Here is a 17,788-nt window from a genome sequence, read left to right on the forward strand (position 1 = left end):
GGCAACATTGGATGGTAGTCTATAGGATGACTTTGGAAATCAACGAGAGGAAGTGAGTGATGTGTTCATAGCAATAGTTCGCACAGCTTGTTTAATTAAAGGGGAACTATTCTGTTCTTTTCCTTTTCCATGATTTTGTTGTTGGATGCAGTGGTAGTAACTTTACATAGTGAACAGTGTAAATTCTTTTTAGCCCTACATTGGGCCTTAGGACAGTCCCTTAGTTCATCCCCTCTTTGAAACAAGCCATTTTAGGTTCAGTCCTTTTAAGGCAGCTTTCTTATCACTGGCTGACCTCTGCAAACAGAGCGTTTGTGCTAGCTACTGACAGCCACTGCTGTCTGCCTGAAATGACCACATTCAAGTTATCAGCTTTCATTTTACATCATACAAAGTGGTCATGATGAAACGGAGCATTTAGAGCTCTGGGAATGCTTTTGGCTCATAAGGATTATTTGTACATGTGCTGACCTCATTAGGTGAATCTTTATTTGATATTAGCAATTAAATTTTTTATGACCAAAAATAGAGAAAAACAAAATAGCTGTACATTTACATTTCTGATCATCCAATGCCCCTTTTACTTACAAATATATGGCAGATGTAAATTACTGTGTTAAGTTTAAATCTAAGTATTGATCTGGTGTTTGCTTCAATCTACAGAATTTCAGAGAGATGATTCCTCTCCTTGGAGTGTTTCGTATCCTCTTCATTGTGGTCTTTGGTAGGTTCTCCTAGCTGTGTTTTGGCCTGTTTGTGTTTTTGTACCTGAGGAAATTACCTTCAGAAACATTTGATTTAAAACTGTTTTGCTTTTTCCCAGTTGGCTTAGATTTCGGGTTTGCCTTCTACAGAAGATTTGTCAAATATGAAGATGGTTTACAGGTATGATTTTGCTGCTGCTGTGCAAAAGCCATAAACAAACAGGGCCTTTTGTTAATCTCCTCTGACACAGAAGATGCCTCAAGACAGATCCAGCTAAGTCAGCTAACCTCCCCCAGCAGCAAGCTTGTTTTGTGATAGCATTACTTCCTTGTGGCTCCAGACGAGCTCAGTAGCTCTTGCTGAAACTTGATTATTCATGCCGATACGCGCTCCTCTGTGCAAAACATGCCAAAGCTTTCCACACAACCAGAACACAACCTTTTTATTTGGTTATTAAACTGGTCTTGCAAGTTTTCTGAGTCGCTTTCCAGTGGGGGTGGGGGGCAGTAGCTTGACTACATTGTAAATAGAGTGAAAGACTAAATGTCGTCTTTCCTCTTAGGTGTCCTTTGTTGCTCACTTTGGAGGAATTGTGGCAGGGATGACCGTCGGCTACGTCTTCTTCAGTGCTTACAATGAGAAGCTACTCAAAGACCCACGTTTCTGGATTTGTATAGTGGGCTACACAATCTTTGTTCTCTTTGCTGTGTTCTTCAACATCTTCCTTTCTCCAGCCCCGTAGGAGCATGAAGCTGCACTCAGGTCCTGTTTTAAACTCTAAAATTCTTGTGTCACTCAGGAAGCTGATTTTTACTGATTTGTTGTAGAGAACAGTTACTTTTTAGGGACCCGAACATTGACTTGTTGGGTTTTTAGCCTGTTTTTTTTTTTGTTTTTTTACTTTGAGCTCTCTTTAGGGCTGAATTTGTGTGAAATGGCTCCTCCTGCTGTTTATGTGTAGTCTTGCTTTAAGGCTATGCAGATGAAAATGTGCCCATTGAAGCATTCATTTTGAACATGATGGGGCAGTTATGTATGACTTAATTAACATATGTGGTTTACTTTTTCCTTGTGTGCTTTGTTTTGACTTTCTGTATTTTCCACTGTGTTCTTTTTATTTGGATCATCGAGGACTGCCATTGATCCACTGTTCATAGAAAAGTTTCTTACACTGCTTAAAAACACTATGCACTAGAAGAAAACATCATATTAACATCTGACATCACATTTTAAGAGAGTTTTTATACGTGACAGCCATAACTATATGTTTACACTGATGTAATGACTGGAAGAACAGGGTGAGTGTCCTTAATGTGTCTTCTTTAGCCATGAAGTCGCTTTACTATCAAGCATGTTTTTTTAGAAATGTACTTTTTTTTTAACAAAAAATATTTTTTGTTATTGAAACTGTAAATTATCTAAGATTGTGTGTAAACTATGACAAAAAGACCAAACAGACCTTCTACACTGTGTTTTCATAAATAAGTCACATTTGTAAATATTTTTTTCACATTAAATATGGAACTTCTGAAGATTTATTTTGTGTTCCACTTGGTTAAACCTGGTTTTGATCAGGTCCGCTGGTGGTATGCATTTACATATTCTGCTCTCTGTGTTCCAGATGTTGTTGTGGGGTAGAGTCACCATCCCTCCTTAATAGCACCATAGCCTGGGTCAGATATAGATACAGCTAGTAGGTTATCTACTAATAAGTAATCTGATTTAAACGTTTCTGGGTAATAAAGTGTTGGAATTAATCTCCCATTTATGTGCAGATGCGTGATCAAAATTATGGTTTTTAGAGAATCATTTCTGAAAAGTTCTCCCTTTGACATATTGGAGATGTACTGAAGTTTCTCCTCAATAAATTAAACGAGATCAGTCTCATACAGCAGCGACCCCACCAAGAACAGTTACAAATATGACCAGCAGAGGACGCACTGTGCCACACTACTCAGTAATGTCTAAAAAACAGGATAGAAACAAATATACAGACAGCTCCAGGAAACAGCTGCTTATATGGCAACTAATCTGCATCTGTACAGACAGTAAGTAAAAAACAGGTTTAATAAAAATAATAATAAATTTAAAAAAAAAATCTTAATCTTCATTTGATAATTAAAGCTAAGCACAGAGTGAAAAATCCAGTCACAAACATCACAAAACACAGACATGAGCTACACTAGATGTAAACATTTTGTCAGTACCACCTCCAGTGGGAAACCTATTTTATTTCAGGCCAAAGTCAGCAAAGTATGTTTTGGCCCAATGCAGGCACGCCTATTCTTACCTAATGCACTAATATGTGTGATGCTAATATGTTTTTGTTGCAGTTTTGATAGAAATAAATGCAGAAACAGGGGGGGAAAGTTTGAAAAAAACAAGCCCAAATAAAATTAAAAGTATAAATATTGCATTACTTTAGTGTTTTTTAAAGCTCTGCTACGTGTGGAGAAGTTGCATTAAGACAGATCAGGGAGTAATATTGCTAAATCTCACCTGATTGTTGCGGTTAAATGTAATGTGTAGAAATAAGCACATCTGGGAAATTAGCACACTGACAACATCGATGTGCAATTCAGAAAACTGCTGAAGTTTAGAGTTACCGGTCTCAGGTTCGCCTGCTGCTCATGTTACCACTGATGTTTCTTAGTTAGAGGAAAGCAGTCTGATTTATCCCTCAGTCATGCAACGATGCTGGGGCAGAGGGCTCAGGTTGCTTTTGTGCAATATTTTTGATACTCTGCTTACATTTGGCACTCTATATGAATCTGTGCCAGCACTCTTATGTTTAAAGAAATTAAAGACTCATTTAAAAAAAAAAAAAAAAACCCACAGCATCCTCGATCCACCTACTGACATCGAGCATCCGAAAGACGAAGAGGATGGTGAGACAGATTTTCCTATGGAAGTGGAATGAATATGCACCAGCTCTAAAACCCCCCAGAGGAAGTTCCAGCCTCTCAGCTTCACTCTGCCATGATGACTGATAGTAATTCAATAACAGAGAGACATTAACCAAGTAAAAGCAAAGAAAATCTGCTGAATTAGTCCAAACGTCAACATTTCCAAGGATAAAATGTCACATTTGGAGAAAATGGACAGCAAAGATGATTTCAAATATATGGCAGATGTGATCTCTGGACAGGTCGTAACCCTCTTCAGCAAATCCTCATATGCTTGAAATCATCTTTGGAAATGCAGCTTTCTGCAAACGTGATGTTTTCTCCTTGTTAACATTTCATTTTGTTAAGCTGAGATATATTACATCTTGACAATACCACTGTTAACTACCCAAAAAAAATTTATACTGTGCACCATTAGTCTAAAATACTGCTGCTAATGTTGCTGTTTGAACTAATTCAGCAGATTTTCTTTGCTTTTATTTAGTTACTGTCTCTCTGTTATTGACTTACTATCAGTCATCGTGGCAGAGTGAAGATGAGAGGCTGGAACTTCCTCAGGGGGATTTTAGAGCTGGTGCATATCCATTCCACTTCCATAGGAAAAATCTGGCTCACCATTGTCTTCGTCTTTAGGGTGCTTCCCCTTATGGCTGCAGTCGAGCATGTGTGGCTCAATGAGCATGCTGACTTTCTCTCCAATACCAAGCAGCCTGGGTGCAGTAGATCCACTACTGGGTGCTGCAGACCATTTTTGGGTCTTCTCCCTCTCTGGTTTCCATGGGGCACGCTCTTGATGGGCTCTGGATACTAGAGAAGGGATGGCAGAAGAATAAAGCTCCCCTCACTCCAACCGGTCGCGGCAGATGGCCGCCCCTCCCCGAGACTGGTTCTGCTGGAGGTTTCTTCCTGTTAAAAGGGAGTTTTAGAGCTCAGGATATAGCTTCCTCCAACTACGAAACATTAGTGGTAACAGCAGCAACAAACGAATCTCAGATCTGCAAATCTAAAAATCATTACAGGACACAGCGGTCCAGCCTATAAATGCGCTCCTTTTACATTGAGAAACTTTACACCAGCTGCTTTATTTTTATTATTTTTTATATATTTAGTAACTTTAGACATGTCTGCACTGGGTAGACACAGGTGAGCTGTGATAACGGTGCTTTGGCTGTTTTATTCATTTAAACCCTCCTCTACCAGTCGTTTAATTTGTTGATTTCCAGAAAAAAATCTTGTTAAACAGAAGAACATCTGATTGGAAGTTTTCTAATGTAATTTCAGGTTTCACAGCATCTGGACTGGATTTTAAATCTCAAATGACACATTACTATAAGCACTTATCTGAACAAAAACAATACTGTCAGTTTTCTTCGCCCGTTTCACAGTTTTGGTTTTTGTATGCACTTGAAGAAATAGGTTTTTAAGTGTGGAAGAAAGCCTAATGTGCTCTGGTCCCCAAGGTCTTTGTGCTTGGTGTTTGTTTTTTAATGTGTTTTATATCTGGTTTCTTTCAGCGGGTGATTGAGGATGTGTGTTAATGAGCCTACAAAGCTCTAAATGACCACAGTAACTCTGTTGCATTACAGAACTCACTGATTGTTTGCTGTAAATAAATTGATTAAAATTGGAAAAACAAACAAACAAACACAGTGATTACAAGGCCATGTTTTATTTTAGATGTGATATATTTTTGTGCACCTACACCAGATTTTTGTAAATAACACACACATACATTGATCAGTGTGTGTCCTCTTAACAAGACAGGAAAGTAAAACAAACAGCTTAATGACTACTGTCTATTACTAACCCACTCGTCATGCTGAAAGTCAGTTTCTACTATAAAGCTATACTAAAGACTAAATAAACCCAAAAAAACCAACACTTATATACATTCATGTACAAAATAAGTTAAATCAAAAGTAGTAAAGTAGAAACTGCGATTTATAAAAAAGACAAAACAGCAACATAAAAATGTTTAGTTTTCACCTAAGTGTTGTCTCGCCTTCAATTTTTAAAGTGATAGCAACGTAGAAACAAAATGCTGTTGGGTTGGGGTCTAGTTAGCTGTGCCTCCATCTTCAGGTACAGATTCATAACGCTGGAGCTAGAGAGACAGAAGAAAAAAAAACCCAAACATCTACATTAGTCGAGTTCACAAGCCTTTCAGGAGCTCCTTGTGTCCATGCAGACTGTCAGATAAAAAATAAATAAATACACACTGTTACAGACAGGTATCAAAAAGCATCATGGCAGACAACACACTGGCCCACGAGAAGCGATACAACACTCATACCAGAAGCCTCAGAATAGAGCTGTACCACGACAAAGGTAGGACGTGGTACATGATTGAGGTTTGCTTCTTTTGTCCTTACTAGTCTGGACACACTACATCATAACAAAATTACCAGACAGTCACAAGGAGTTTTTGAGCAAATTCCTTTTCATTGCACTTCAGGAGATTATGTGATTGGTATCGGAAAGAATGTATGGAAAAGATTACATTGAAAAATTATGCATGATCCAAATTTTTCCAGCAAAAGTTTCACAAATATGACGTTAAATATTAAAAACAAACAACAAACTGGGAGGCATCAACTGCATGTTTTCAGGAAAGTATCACTCGTTTACATTTGTAACGCTGGTTAAAACTTGTTAATGCTTCAATCGAACACACTGCTCCAAGGTCATGGGGTCATTTTGTCTCCCTTTGTCTCATTTCAAGTTATATTGGATATGTTGCGCTACTTTTGTGCATGTTAAAGTTTGTACTCTGAACTTTAGAATAATTGATGACTAAAAGGTCTATTTTTGTGTTGTATTAACTTATGTACTGATGAATTGTGAAATCACTGCACAACATTTTTTTGCTTTTTATTTCAACTTGTGGTATCTTGGCATTAATTTATTCTGGCCAGCTGTAGGACACCATGTCTTCTTTGCATTCTGTGTCTAATTATAATGACTGTGCTTCAAAAATCTTAAAATCTAAATGAGGTTTAAAAAAAAAGAAAGAAGAAAAAAAGTCTTCTTTTTACAAACCACTGGAGGCTTACCTTTGCTTTAAGCTCTTTATTTTCCCCTGCCAAGCGTGCACACTTTTGCCTGAGATTAATCACCTCCTGCTGCAGAGCCTCAGCATCTTCTGAAGTCTGCCCAACAGCACCGAGTTGCTGCTTGACAAATCTGGTAGAAGGAGCCAGTTAAAGAATCTACAGCGAGTGTAATTTCTGTTCAGACTTGTAGCTGGGAGGGAAAATATCAGCTGAAGGTTCACCTCAACACACAGATCATAATGTTGCAGGCTCATAATGTTCAGAATCAGCTTGTGCAATTAGAAGGATACTCCAAAGCATTGTTGGGCTTTTCTTGTTGTTCATATAGCGACACTAGAACTGAAGACCAGGAGGGGAGAGAAAAGAGTTAAACTTTCTACTTATCACTGACTGTCAGTAAATACTTGGATGGACTCTTAGTTCTGTTTACTTGACCTCTGATAACATAATTCGTGAGTTAAATGGCAAATTTGGACTGTTTACTCAAGCAAAGTCCTTGTACTGTGCATTTACGTTAACTCAAATTATAATCTAATGAATTTGAGAAGTTCAGCACCATTTCTTACAGTGAAAAACAAGTCAAAAATTCTTAATAGGTGGAAAATCCTGCAAAAAATGTATGTTTGATATCTTACATTCTCTATCAACATTACATTAGCTATCAATCCATGTTGTTAAGATGTGTTTACTAAAAAGCCTGACACTGGTGAAAAGGTTTTCGACGTTTCCCCTCAAGACTACTTGGTGTCAGATAATAATTTGCAGCACTGTCAGAAGAGGGTCTAGCTTTCAGTTATGCTCTGCAATACTTTGCGAATAGCTCCCAAAGCTAGTATAATGACTTTAACAGAAAAGAAATGCACCATACCACTAGTTAGACTGTCAACAACACCAGCTTTCTCCAAGTATCTCCTAAACTGTTCCCTCTTGGGGTCTGGACCCTGCTGGAGGAAGAAAAATAAGACATTTTATTACCAGCTAATCATAAAGTACCTTTAAGCTGTCACGTCTTGCCTATTAGAGTGGGCCAATATGATTGAGAGTGTTCTCACTATTTGTAATTCCCTCGTATTTAATGCCCTGGAGGTGTAATAAAGAAAGTATAATTTGTAGCCGTAGCTAGTTTATTTACGTTCTCCAAACTCTGTTTACCCACAAACATTTGCAGACCCCCATCACCGAGAAAGCCCAAATACAAGCCGTCACAGGTGCGATGGCGACCTCCCGATGAGCCTCCCTCCCTGTTAACATTAGCTTAGCTAGCTTGAAACACAGGACATGAAGCGGGTTCTTAAAAACAGCAGAGTAAAATGAATACAATGACAGCACACGCGCTTACTTTATAATGTGCCATAGTAATGTCGGTTAGAAAACTGCCTTTTTCGTGTAGACAGCTCCTATATTTAGCGTTCCGCTTAAAATGGGAGCACCTAACTTTGAGAATCAGGTACACCGCCGGCCGGGTCGGTAAAAGTTTACTTTCGTTTATCTTCTTCGCTCAACCAACTGCTCCGCAGAGTCAAAGCTGCATTCAGGAGCTCCTCGGGAATATAAGAACGTGCAAAGGTTCCTCGTCACGAAACCAGTGATAAATTCTTACATATCTCCATTTCTGTTGTTTTCCCTCTTTTACAAAGCACTTAAAATTGCACTCTTAGGCCATTCTGCGATTGGAGGGCAAATAATGCGTCAAAACTGCTAAACAAAACAGCAACAAAATTATATCATTGTGTTTAGGAACAATAATAAATAATAAACCATCAAAAAAAATTAGGTGTGTCCAGCTCAGGCAGTTTTTATACAGATACACTAGGTACACTTTTTAAGAGTTATTGTAGTTGCCGTATGCTATGCGGCATTGCATAGGCAATATAATTTACACAACAATGGATTTATTTACTCAACATGGATTATTTAATCTGTCCTGCAATTGCGGAAAGAAATAATTCCTACATTTCAGAAGGCTCATGAAAGCCTTTGCTTCACTGTAGTAGGCGCCTGCTTCCATCTGCTGGTAACAACACAGAATAACACCATAACCGCTCACTCTGTTTGGTTCGTCTTCATTAAATGTTCCCTTTTAACCCAAGATCATTTGTGACTATTATTTTAGTCCACAAAAAAAAAATACTCTAGGTGGTTTAAAATAGCTCATTTAAAAAAAATGAAAGGTTTTATTTTCTCCTCTTTCGAGCGACAGTTCACAAAACAAGTCCGAGTACTAGTCAGGTGACAGCGGTGAACCTCATTAAAGTGGCAGGCTGCTCGGCCAATCACCTGTCGAATTGTAACCAAAGCAGCGAATCAGAATCAAAGGGCGGGACTAAATGGTGAGTTTTTTTTCAGGGCGAGAGGAAATCCTAAGGAAATGTGTGGGATCACGCTCTGCGTTTCCAAGTAGCTCAGGCGTTATTGACAAACTATCTCCATCGGGTGACGTTACTTCATGGTGCCTACCAACGGCCCGCTACAAACAAACAACTAACCGACAAAGTAAACGGAGGGAATAAGGGGGGAAGCGACCGTGCTTAGGACAAAATGTCGATTCAGTACGAGGTGGAACAGCTGTCTGACAGCTACGGGGTTGCGGACTCGTTTCCCAAAGATTTCGGTTATGGTGAAGAGGAGGCCGACATCGAGGACAGCCCGGCACCGTCCGACAGCAAACCCAGGATCCTGCTTATGGGCCTGAGGAGAAGCGGCAAATCGTCGATACAGAAGGTAGGCGGAGATGTTAAACTGTTAGCCTTCCGAGGCGAGCGCCGCCTGCCTCAGCCTCACGCGAGTATAAACGGGACGTTAGCCAAAATAGCTACCGAGTTGGGTTAGCATGTCGCGAGCGATGACGGTTATCAGTCAGCTGACGGCGTGCTCAGCTACGTAAGAATTGAAGAAATAACAATAATAGTCATAATAAAGAAAATTTGTAGAAAGCTAATGGTCACTTGGTTATCTGTGTGAACTAACGCCGGTGTGTCCGCAGGAGTGAATTATTAACCAGCTGAACAGAGGCGCTCGGTGCATCTTTAATGGTGCGTGTGTACATGCAGCATGTGACTGTTTGGTTAACAACTTATCCGACATGCAAACAAAAAACAGAAAAGAAAGTCTATGTCAGTCCCACCCAACTGTGCGGTATAGATTTGGAGTGTGCCTTTCACGTGATATCAGAGCGACCACACCTTTCGGTCTGCAAGCCATAACACTTTTTAAATCAGTGCAGCACGTGCAAGGCCTCTTTACCTGAGTCGTACCCATTTTATCTCAGAAAGAGGGATAAAAAATTTGTTCGGCCGCTACTTACCCCCCTCCAGTAACTGCCCCTGTGCATGATGGACTATTCAGACGCTCCCACACTCTCAAAAATCAGGAACAGCCAGGACTCCAGTATGCTCAAGGAAATTAAGCCCGCCGTATAGTGACACAGCTCCTTGTTAGGAGATGACCTCAGTAGCTGCTCTGAGATTGCTATGACCAGCGGCACCTGTGTTTTCACCTGAATTCCTAATTATTAATTTCATAAGCAGTTTTGGCCTTCCATTAAAGCATATTAATGACTGTCTATAAAATGTTTTTAAAAAGTGATGCTTAATTTGCTTAAGTTTGAAATGCATTTTTGATTTTTATTTTTTTTTTTAAATGGCCAAAGATAATCATCATCCATAGATTTAAGTAACAGACTTTTTGCTAGCTAAATGCAGGGAAACGCCACCCTCACCCCACAAAGTAAAACCCTGTATGAGTGTAGATGACATTTAATATGAAGGCAAAACCTCTGTCAGCTTTGGTGACTGCTGTAAGCCTAGAGCCAAAAAAAGTTTATATTACAAGTTATGGCAGAGGCAACAAGCCACCCAGACCTGTGGAAACTTTGCAGTTGTTGGCAAAGGGGGAAGGCACATTCGGAGGCAGTGAGAGAGAAGGAAAAGCAGGAGTGTGGATAACAGAAAATGGACTTGTAGATATTGTGGGTTGGTGCTAGGGATGGGCTCAGGCGGAGGCAGATGACTTGCTGTTTCCTTAAAAGAAAACAGGAAAAAAAGTTTAAAAAAAAGTTAATATATGTAAAAAATAATAATTAAAAAAAAAAAAAGTTCATTACTAGTAATCCAGTTAACTACAACATAATTAAAAATAGGCACAGTATAAGGCGGAATGATAAGATTCTTTAAAAAAGTCCAGAAACTGAGTCTCAGTTAATTTTGTTAATTCCCCAAAGTATGGAATTGTAACTGTAAATAATCAAATGACCACAACCACCTGTCATGCAGCAAACCCTCAAGGCTGGTTCCACTTTTTCTATTTTTTTTTCCTTTTTCTAGTCTTTATTTCATATTTCATCTATAGGCTGCTCAGAATATGTTTCTTGGCCTGCCACTTTCACTGTTGTTGCACTGTTGTTTAATAATAGATTAGACGTAGTTGACCCTTCTATGATATTTTATTATTTATGTTCAAATCCAAGGGGGAAGTATGAAAAGACTGCATATAGCTTGACGTGCTGCAAACCTAACCTACAGAAAGTGCATGGAGAAACTTTCTTGTGACGAAGCACACTTCTGTGCCAGTGCACTTGCACTGTGTTTGCTATAATCCATACACCCTCAAGTCGAAGATTAACATTTCGATGTAAGCTGCCAACTGGGCCCGAGAATCATGTGATTTGGATTTTTGCTGGTTCATCGGCCGGTGACCTCAGTGGACGACACATTGATTTAAAATGCCAGCAGGGGAGCAAATACTCCTACCACATCACACGTCCACTACATCTCGTTTTCTACCCTATTTGTTAAGCCTTCCTCTCATTAATTGTTAACTTCAGTTCAATGTACAGCAGCCACTTTACTTTCCGCAGCGTGAAAAGCTGAAAAATGCTGACGAGAATGACGTGTTGCAATGGATCTGAGTCTGCAGTGTTTTGCCCTTTTCCCTCTTGTTCTACATGTGATGTCTGGATGATATCCTTGTGCTAGAGTAACACTATAAAGCAAATTACAGCACTGTTGTGATAATCTTTCACATGACTGCAATATTTTAATAATGGGATTATGGAACAGCCATTTGTAAACCACAAGTGAAGAAAACCTTACACGTGTCTTCACACATACAAATGTACGGTCATCGGACTTAAAACGTTGCTGGATGACTTCAAGTCTGTTTAAATTCACACCCGCAACAAAAGTTAACAAGGTTATTATACTGAAAAAAAATTATTTACACATCTGTTAGACCCCCTCTTTATGGCCACCTCCTCAAACTCTTCCGTGAGGACAACCATCTCAGTTTAAACATATCAAATCTCCATGAATCTGCCCAGGGTCTCCTTTTGGTAGGACATACCTGAAATTACTCGTCTAGGAGTAACAAGGCATCTTAGTCAGATTCTCAAATCACCAAAGTCCCTCCTTTCAGTGTGGAGGAGTACCAGCTCGTATGTGAGCCCCTTCCAAATGATCTAGCTCCCCAGTTTTTATTGAAGTATTTATTTAATATAAAAATAAAAACTAGACTTTAGAAATAAAGAATTGTAATAAAACTAAATTGATATCCAACACTCTTGATTTAAGAAAAACATACTTGTTATGTCAGTGGCAGTTAAGAATTGATTGCAGTATTGAAAATTTGAAGAAGCGCATGTTTGTCTAGTGACTACAATGATTAGCGCTGTGTCCTCTGTCCCCAGTATTTCCAATAAATAAAGATGAAGTAACGAGAACAGACAGATGCATTTTTTTCCCCAGCAGCTAGTGTCAGAATTACCACAGATTTGTGGTCACTGCTATATTAAAGTTTCAGTGACCCTCTTACAAAAGTGCAATTTCTCATAATCCCACTGTTTGCTGAGTGTCATCATATACCAGTTTTCCCCACTAAATTTAATTAATGTAAATCCGGTTCCTCACTTTAGACTCTGTTTGTATTTATTCAACTGAAACATGGCATCAATTTTCATTTCAGGTGGTATTTCACAAAATGTCTCCCAATGAGACCTTGTTTCTGGAGAGCACCAACAAGATCTACAAGGATGACATCTCCAGTAGCTCTTTTGTCAACTTCCAGATCTGGGACTTCCCCGGCCAGGTCGACTTCTTTGACCCCACCTTCGACTACGAGATGATCTTCAGAGGAACCGGGGCTCTGATATTTGTTATTGATGCTCAGGTGAAGAGAAAAAAAAGAGGAAGAATTGTTTGATAAGATAAAGTGTAGAAGTGCAAAATCAGACCGCTTTCAGAATCACGACCACTTACATTTTTATTAAGATGAAACTGTACAGAAGAAGAAAACAGGCATCCAAGTATACACCCATTTCAGCACTGAAGAATGAGCTGGCTGATGAACAGCCAGAGTGGCTTGAATAAAAGACAATTACATGCCACGGCTTTTATGCCTGCGCTGTCCACATGACTCTGAGTGCTTTCAAGAAGTAATCTCAGCTGCGATATAAACCACAGCTCATCTGATTGCATGGCTTTATTTGTGCTCAAGGTGCATCAGATTCAATTTGCTTCAGCAGTTGGTCACACAGTGATATGAGAGGAGAGCTGTTTTCCTTTTGCTGTTTTGGGAGGCGAGGCAGAGGTGCATTTCCTCAAACCTCACTTTAAACTGATGAGAATGTACTCCTCCATGTTATCTGAAGTGACAGCTAATAATTATGTTGGGCTTAGCTCACAAGACTGTCATTCTCACTTCTTTAAGAAGAAGCGCATCTTGATTTTCCTGTTTATGTCACTGATAACTTTTTTCTTTTTTTTTCTTTTTTTTTGAAGGACATTGTTGGATATTATATACACTCTTACTACATTAAAAAATTTTCTCATAAAGTTTTTAAGGTTAAAAAAAGAGCAGATTATGGATGTAGTGTTCTGTAAGAATAAAGCAGCATGGTAGTATTAAAATTGTTAAATATTCTATGCTATATGTTGTTTCTGGTTTTGTGTCCAGAACAGAAGATTATGCTTTAAATCTTGTTTTAGATTCACTTTGTGAACATGCTTGTTTTTGTGTCATCTTCTTTGCTATAGGATGATTATGTGGAGGCTCTGAGTAGGCTTCATCTCACTGTGTCGCGGGCCTACAGGGTCAATCCAGAGATAAACTTCGAGGTGTTTATCCACAAAGTTGACGGCTTGTCAGACGATCACAAGATCGAAACCCAAAGAGACATCCATCAGAGAGCCAATGATGATCTGGTAGATGCCAGTTTAGAGAAGCTGCATCTCAGGTACGATTAACTTGTAATTATTTTAATCTTCTGTGAAAGCCAAAAGAAGGGGGGGGGAAGACATCCATCCTGTTTTATATTTGATTTGCAGCAAACAAAGTTTCACACACTCAATAATGCAATACAATAACTCTACTGTTTAACAGATTTAACTAATCAAGAAAATGGGCCACAGCTTAAATGGCCATTAATAAGTTGGTACAGCAGTTAATCGCTTACCCCAAATCTCTCAGACAAAGCATAGTCTCTCAACAAAACTGGCTTTATTCAAGACAGTTTTAACACCCGTAATCACGTTGTCATAAACAGACACGAGTAAACACAAGTCGGTGCAGGCACAAAAAGACAACTTCACTGACTGGTAATGACACATGAGACTGAGAGATGTTTTAACCTCTTCCACAAACGTTTTATACTTGGCCCCACTCATCCTATTTGATAAAAATGGTTTAAGAGTATGGTATAAAATAGTTTTTGGATTTTTTTTGGTTAAGTGTTCTTGCTTCAATCAGAGTGGCTTTTTGTTTGTTTTTCCCTTTTTCAATAATTGCAGTAGAAAAGCCATTGGGATGGTTGTTTTTATTAATGTCATTTGGTAATTGGTGTTGTTGCTAATAATAAGGCCTAAAAGTAGCTTCTGTTTCCGTCTTTACATATCCAGTAGTCTGTGTCTTCAACATTGTCTGCATAGTTTTAGTGTTCCTGTGAGATTCCTCTTTGACCTTTTAATGAAGCAACAGTGGCCTCTGCCACAGCGATCAGAGCTGTTGTGATTAAGGCTCCAAAGGGCAGAAAAACTTGAGATGCAGAAAGAAAGCCAAAGTACACATCTGCTGTTTGGTTCATCTTTGTGTGCACATAGCACACCATGGTTTGTTTGTTTTCTGATATAAATGCTAAAAGTTTTAACTTTTATATAGCCTGAGGACTAAATATGTTCATTTAGTAGTCTTTAGATTGAAGAAATTATCTTAAATTTTGTCATAGAATGCTATTAATACTTTGCCATTTCGCACAATGGATGTCATGGCTTCAGTTTTTAAAAATTCTTTATTTGGTTTGTTTTGATGTGTGGTTGGTGTCAAAAATTCACCATCATAGTAAATTCATCTTTTGAAGCCTCAAGTTACTTGTTTTGGCTATACTCATCCTACCATTTTGAAACAAGAGGAGGTAAAAGTAACTAAACAAACATGGACATTTGATACTTTAAGTACTTCTGCTTTTGATTCTAATAGGGACCATCATATGTGTTTGTCTAGTCTCGTCTAACTCTAACCCTCAAAGAGTTTCCCAGTCTTGTTCTCTAAAACCTAAAGAATTATGGATTTGATCAACTGGTCCCGTAATGGAATTGACACCCTGCTAGGCTTGGGAGAGCCCGATTGTCCTGCGGAGACGTTTGCTGCCGGATACTCGATGGTCGGTTGCGTCGTGTCTAGCGACACTCTTGATGGAGGACAATGAACGACATCTACCAATTTGGAACCATGATAACAGAGTTCTGGCTGATTGGAGCTGGCTTTGACCTGGCTTATCGAAGAACAAGAAGCGGCTACAGCTGTTCAAAATCCCATAAGGCTGGCCGATACGATAGACGATTGGCAGGGCTGTACTCAGACTGTGTTTTGAATGCAATATGGATAAGATCTTGGAGAAGAACAACGGGAATTGACAGAACTGGTGACCAGTGATGGACATTAGACCAACTGTAAAAGTTGGATGCAGTTGTTCGCACTAAACCCAAACATTCACGATCTTCACTCATGCGGCCCCCCTGGCGCCAGCTGAAGGCTTGCCAAAGTTGAAGCTGACTGGAACAACAAATTCTTCCCATGATAACAGGATTGTTGACGGAACTCTTTGTCCCTCCTTCAAGGCCACCTGGGTCCACTGGAAACTGTTGACTGACGCTTAACCGGGCGTGGTGACGCTTTCTCTTAGCTGAACACAGGATACACACATGCACACACACGAAACACGTACACTGATACGCCCTCACTATCACCCTCCCTACCCCGGATCCAACGCCTCCTCCCATGCTTACCTCCCATCCGATGTGGACACCGGATCAGCTGGAGGCGCAATCAAAGATTGCAGCGGTCCCAGATCAGCTGTACACACTGGAATACTCTCCCATGTTGCTTGTCTGTATTTTATTGTGCTATGGTGTGTTGATATCTGTGTATTCCTGTATTATCCTTTGTTTTACACATTTCGATGTTTTTTTCCCCCCTTGCTACCTAGCCTGACCTGTCTCCCCAATGTGATGTTTGTGTATTGTATGTACGGTTGGCAAGGTCTGTCATCTCGGTTTTGGGCAACTGCAACTGACAAATAAAGGCTATCTAATCTCTCATCATCATCATTTACAAAGTGAACAATATGTTGTATTCATTAAGATTTGAAAGTAATGTTTAAGACTAAACTTGTCAGGAAAGGGTTTACTTTGGTCATAGATCTGTGGAGGTGAATAGACATTTTGTCAGACAGTATAAAAATGTATCGCAACTTCTTAATTTGAAAAGTAAAGTCAAGGCCAAAGTGTCTTAGACATGCATTGTTTCAAATGGCTACCACATGATTAATTTTTGTGATATTTTCTAGAGTTAAACTAGTCCAGAATTACTAGATACTGAAATTTATGTTGCAGCTCTAATAAGATGAGTTAATGTTAATTGCAGCCTTTGCTCCGACACACTGTATAAGAAGTCTAAATGTGTTGTGTAGCACATTAAACGGTCTGTCGGGGTTAAGCCTGGGCAGCTCTGCAGCAGCTTTACTGTTGATTTTTAGGACTGTGTTGGCACACTGTGGGGTGTTTTATGTGGAGTGAGATTGTTGTTTATTCCGGTTAGACAGCCTGAGCGGTCCTGGATATATAGTGGATCTCTGCCTCTGGTGCTTTCTTCACCGTAATACATTGTGAAGTTGAGCTCCTGCCAAGTGTATGCAGACACTTCCATTTGGCTCACACCACTGTTTTCTCAGACACAAACTTTTTATTTATACATTTCACTAACCAATGTCTATAAGTCATGTGTGCCTAGTTTTCAGCAGTCTTATGAAGACTGTTTTGTTTTTTTTATTTGTCGGAATTTTTTTGCCAAGTTAGCATTAAGTTTTTATCCTTGTGCTTTTGTCTGAATCAGGCTTTAATGCTTTGATTCACATCTCTTTTCTACAATTCTGCAACTGTTTGTCATGTGATCTTGTGACTCTATGTATTTTTACCTGGTTTCATATGCATTTTGAGGAAGTGAGAAGTGTTTCCTACTTGTAACAGCTTACATGCTTCCTTTTTTTTCTTCATCATTCAGCTTTTACTTGACGAGTATTTATGACCACTCAATCTTTGAAGCCTTCAGCAAAGTGGTGCAGAAGCTCATCCCACAGCTCCCCACCTTGGAGAACCTCCTAAATATCTTCATTTCTGTAAGCACACAAAAACCAACCCTTTATGCATAAGAATTCTCTTGCAGCTTTGTCACTGATGGAGTGATTTATGTGTGACATGTTCATGGCGTGAGTCATTGCCAGCACGGAAGCCACATTAGTGTTAGCAGTTCCTCCACTGTCCCTACAGCCTTTTCTGAAGATGTTTGTGATCCTCAGTTGTAATGCTACTCTGTCCCACACTGGTAGTAGTAGTCGCTCTGTAACTTTTAACTGTTTTATCTCAGGGTATGACTTTTGAGTGGAGAACAGCTGTTTCTTCCTTAAATGTACTAACTGGTTTGGTAAGATTTACTGTATCAAGGCAGTACATTCAGTAAACAAGTTCATATTTAGTTTGCCTAGTTTATTTTGGATGAGGTTTGGCTAACTAACAGTTACTTGCCTCTTTACTTATATGAAAAACATGTAAACAAAAACAAACAAAATGCTCCAAAGTT

At 39.2% G+C, this 17,788-nt stretch overlaps 3 protein-coding genes across 8 annotated transcripts in view; 2 read left to right on the forward strand and 1 right to left on the reverse strand.

Moving 5' to 3' along the window:
* Positions 1 to 2,243, forward strand: part of rhbdl2 (rhomboid, veinlet-like 2 (Drosophila)) — a 9,532-nt gene extending 7,289 nt beyond the window's left edge. For both annotated transcript variants that reach the window (XM_005736081.1, XM_005736080.1), the window contains exons 6-8: positions 664 to 724; positions 824 to 885; positions 1,268 to 2,243. In XM_005736081.1, coding sequence (XP_005736138.1) covers positions 664 to 724; positions 824 to 885; positions 1,268 to 1,447 — 303 coding nt within the window. In that variant the 3' untranslated portion in view covers positions 1,448 to 2,243. The remainder of the gene's footprint in view (positions 1 to 663; positions 725 to 823; positions 886 to 1,267) is intronic.
* Positions 2,244 to 5,264: 3,021 nt separating this feature from the next.
* On the reverse strand, positions 5,265 to 10,151 carry LOC102200671 (C-Myc-binding protein). Of its 4 annotated transcripts, none has more exons than XM_005736085.2 (5): positions 9,969 to 10,151; positions 7,533 to 7,605; positions 6,955 to 7,003; positions 6,665 to 6,794; positions 5,265 to 5,715 (listed from the first exon to the last, which is right to left on the reverse strand). In XM_005736085.2, exons 1-5 carry the CDS (start codon positions 9,993 to 9,995, stop codon positions 5,668 to 5,670), a joined length of 327 nt encoding a protein of 108 aa, XP_005736142.1. In that variant the 5' UTR covers positions 9,996 to 10,151; the 3' UTR covers positions 5,265 to 5,667. The 4 variants fall into 4 exon arrangements, with proteins under 4 accessions (XP_005736142.1, XP_005736141.1, XP_005736144.1 ...); XM_005736084.2 differs by having other exon boundaries at positions 7,533 to 7,608; positions 9,969 to 10,150; XM_005736087.2 differs by lacking the exon at positions 9,969 to 10,151 and adding an exon at positions 8,004 to 8,204.
* Positions 8,834 to 17,788, forward strand: part of rragca (Ras-related GTP binding Ca) — a 14,695-nt gene continuing 5,740 nt past the window's right edge. Inside the window, exons 1-4 of one of the 2 annotated variants that reach the window (XM_005736083.1) lie at positions 8,834 to 8,994; positions 12,623 to 12,826; positions 13,693 to 13,892; positions 17,213 to 17,327. In XM_005736083.1, coding sequence (XP_005736140.1) covers positions 8,992 to 8,994; positions 12,623 to 12,826; positions 13,693 to 13,892; positions 17,213 to 17,327 — 522 coding nt within the window. In that variant the 5' untranslated portion in view covers positions 8,834 to 8,991. The other variant, XM_005736082.1, reaches the window with a different exon arrangement.

The sequence above is a fragment of the Pundamilia nyererei genome, unplaced genomic scaffold, assembly GCF_000239375.1.
Source record: "Pundamilia nyererei isolate P.nyererei 1_Seehausen unplaced genomic scaffold, PunNye1.0 scaffold00067, whole genome shotgun sequence".
Classification (NCBI taxonomy): Eukaryota; Metazoa; Chordata; class Actinopteri; order Cichliformes; family Cichlidae; genus Pundamilia; species Pundamilia nyererei.

Coding starts and splice junctions, on each gene's coding strand:
- LOC102200671 (XM_005736084.2), bottom strand. CDS start 9,995: ATGCACAGGGGCAGTTACTGGAGGGGG. Junction 7,004..7,532: donor TGTTGACAGTCTAACTAGTG/GTATGGTGCATT, acceptor CCTGGTCTTCAG/TTCTAGTGTCGCTATATGAA. Junction 6,795..6,954: donor AAGCCCAACAATGCTTTGGA/GTATCCTTCTAA, acceptor TCCTTCTACCAG/ATTTGTCAAGCAGCAACTCG.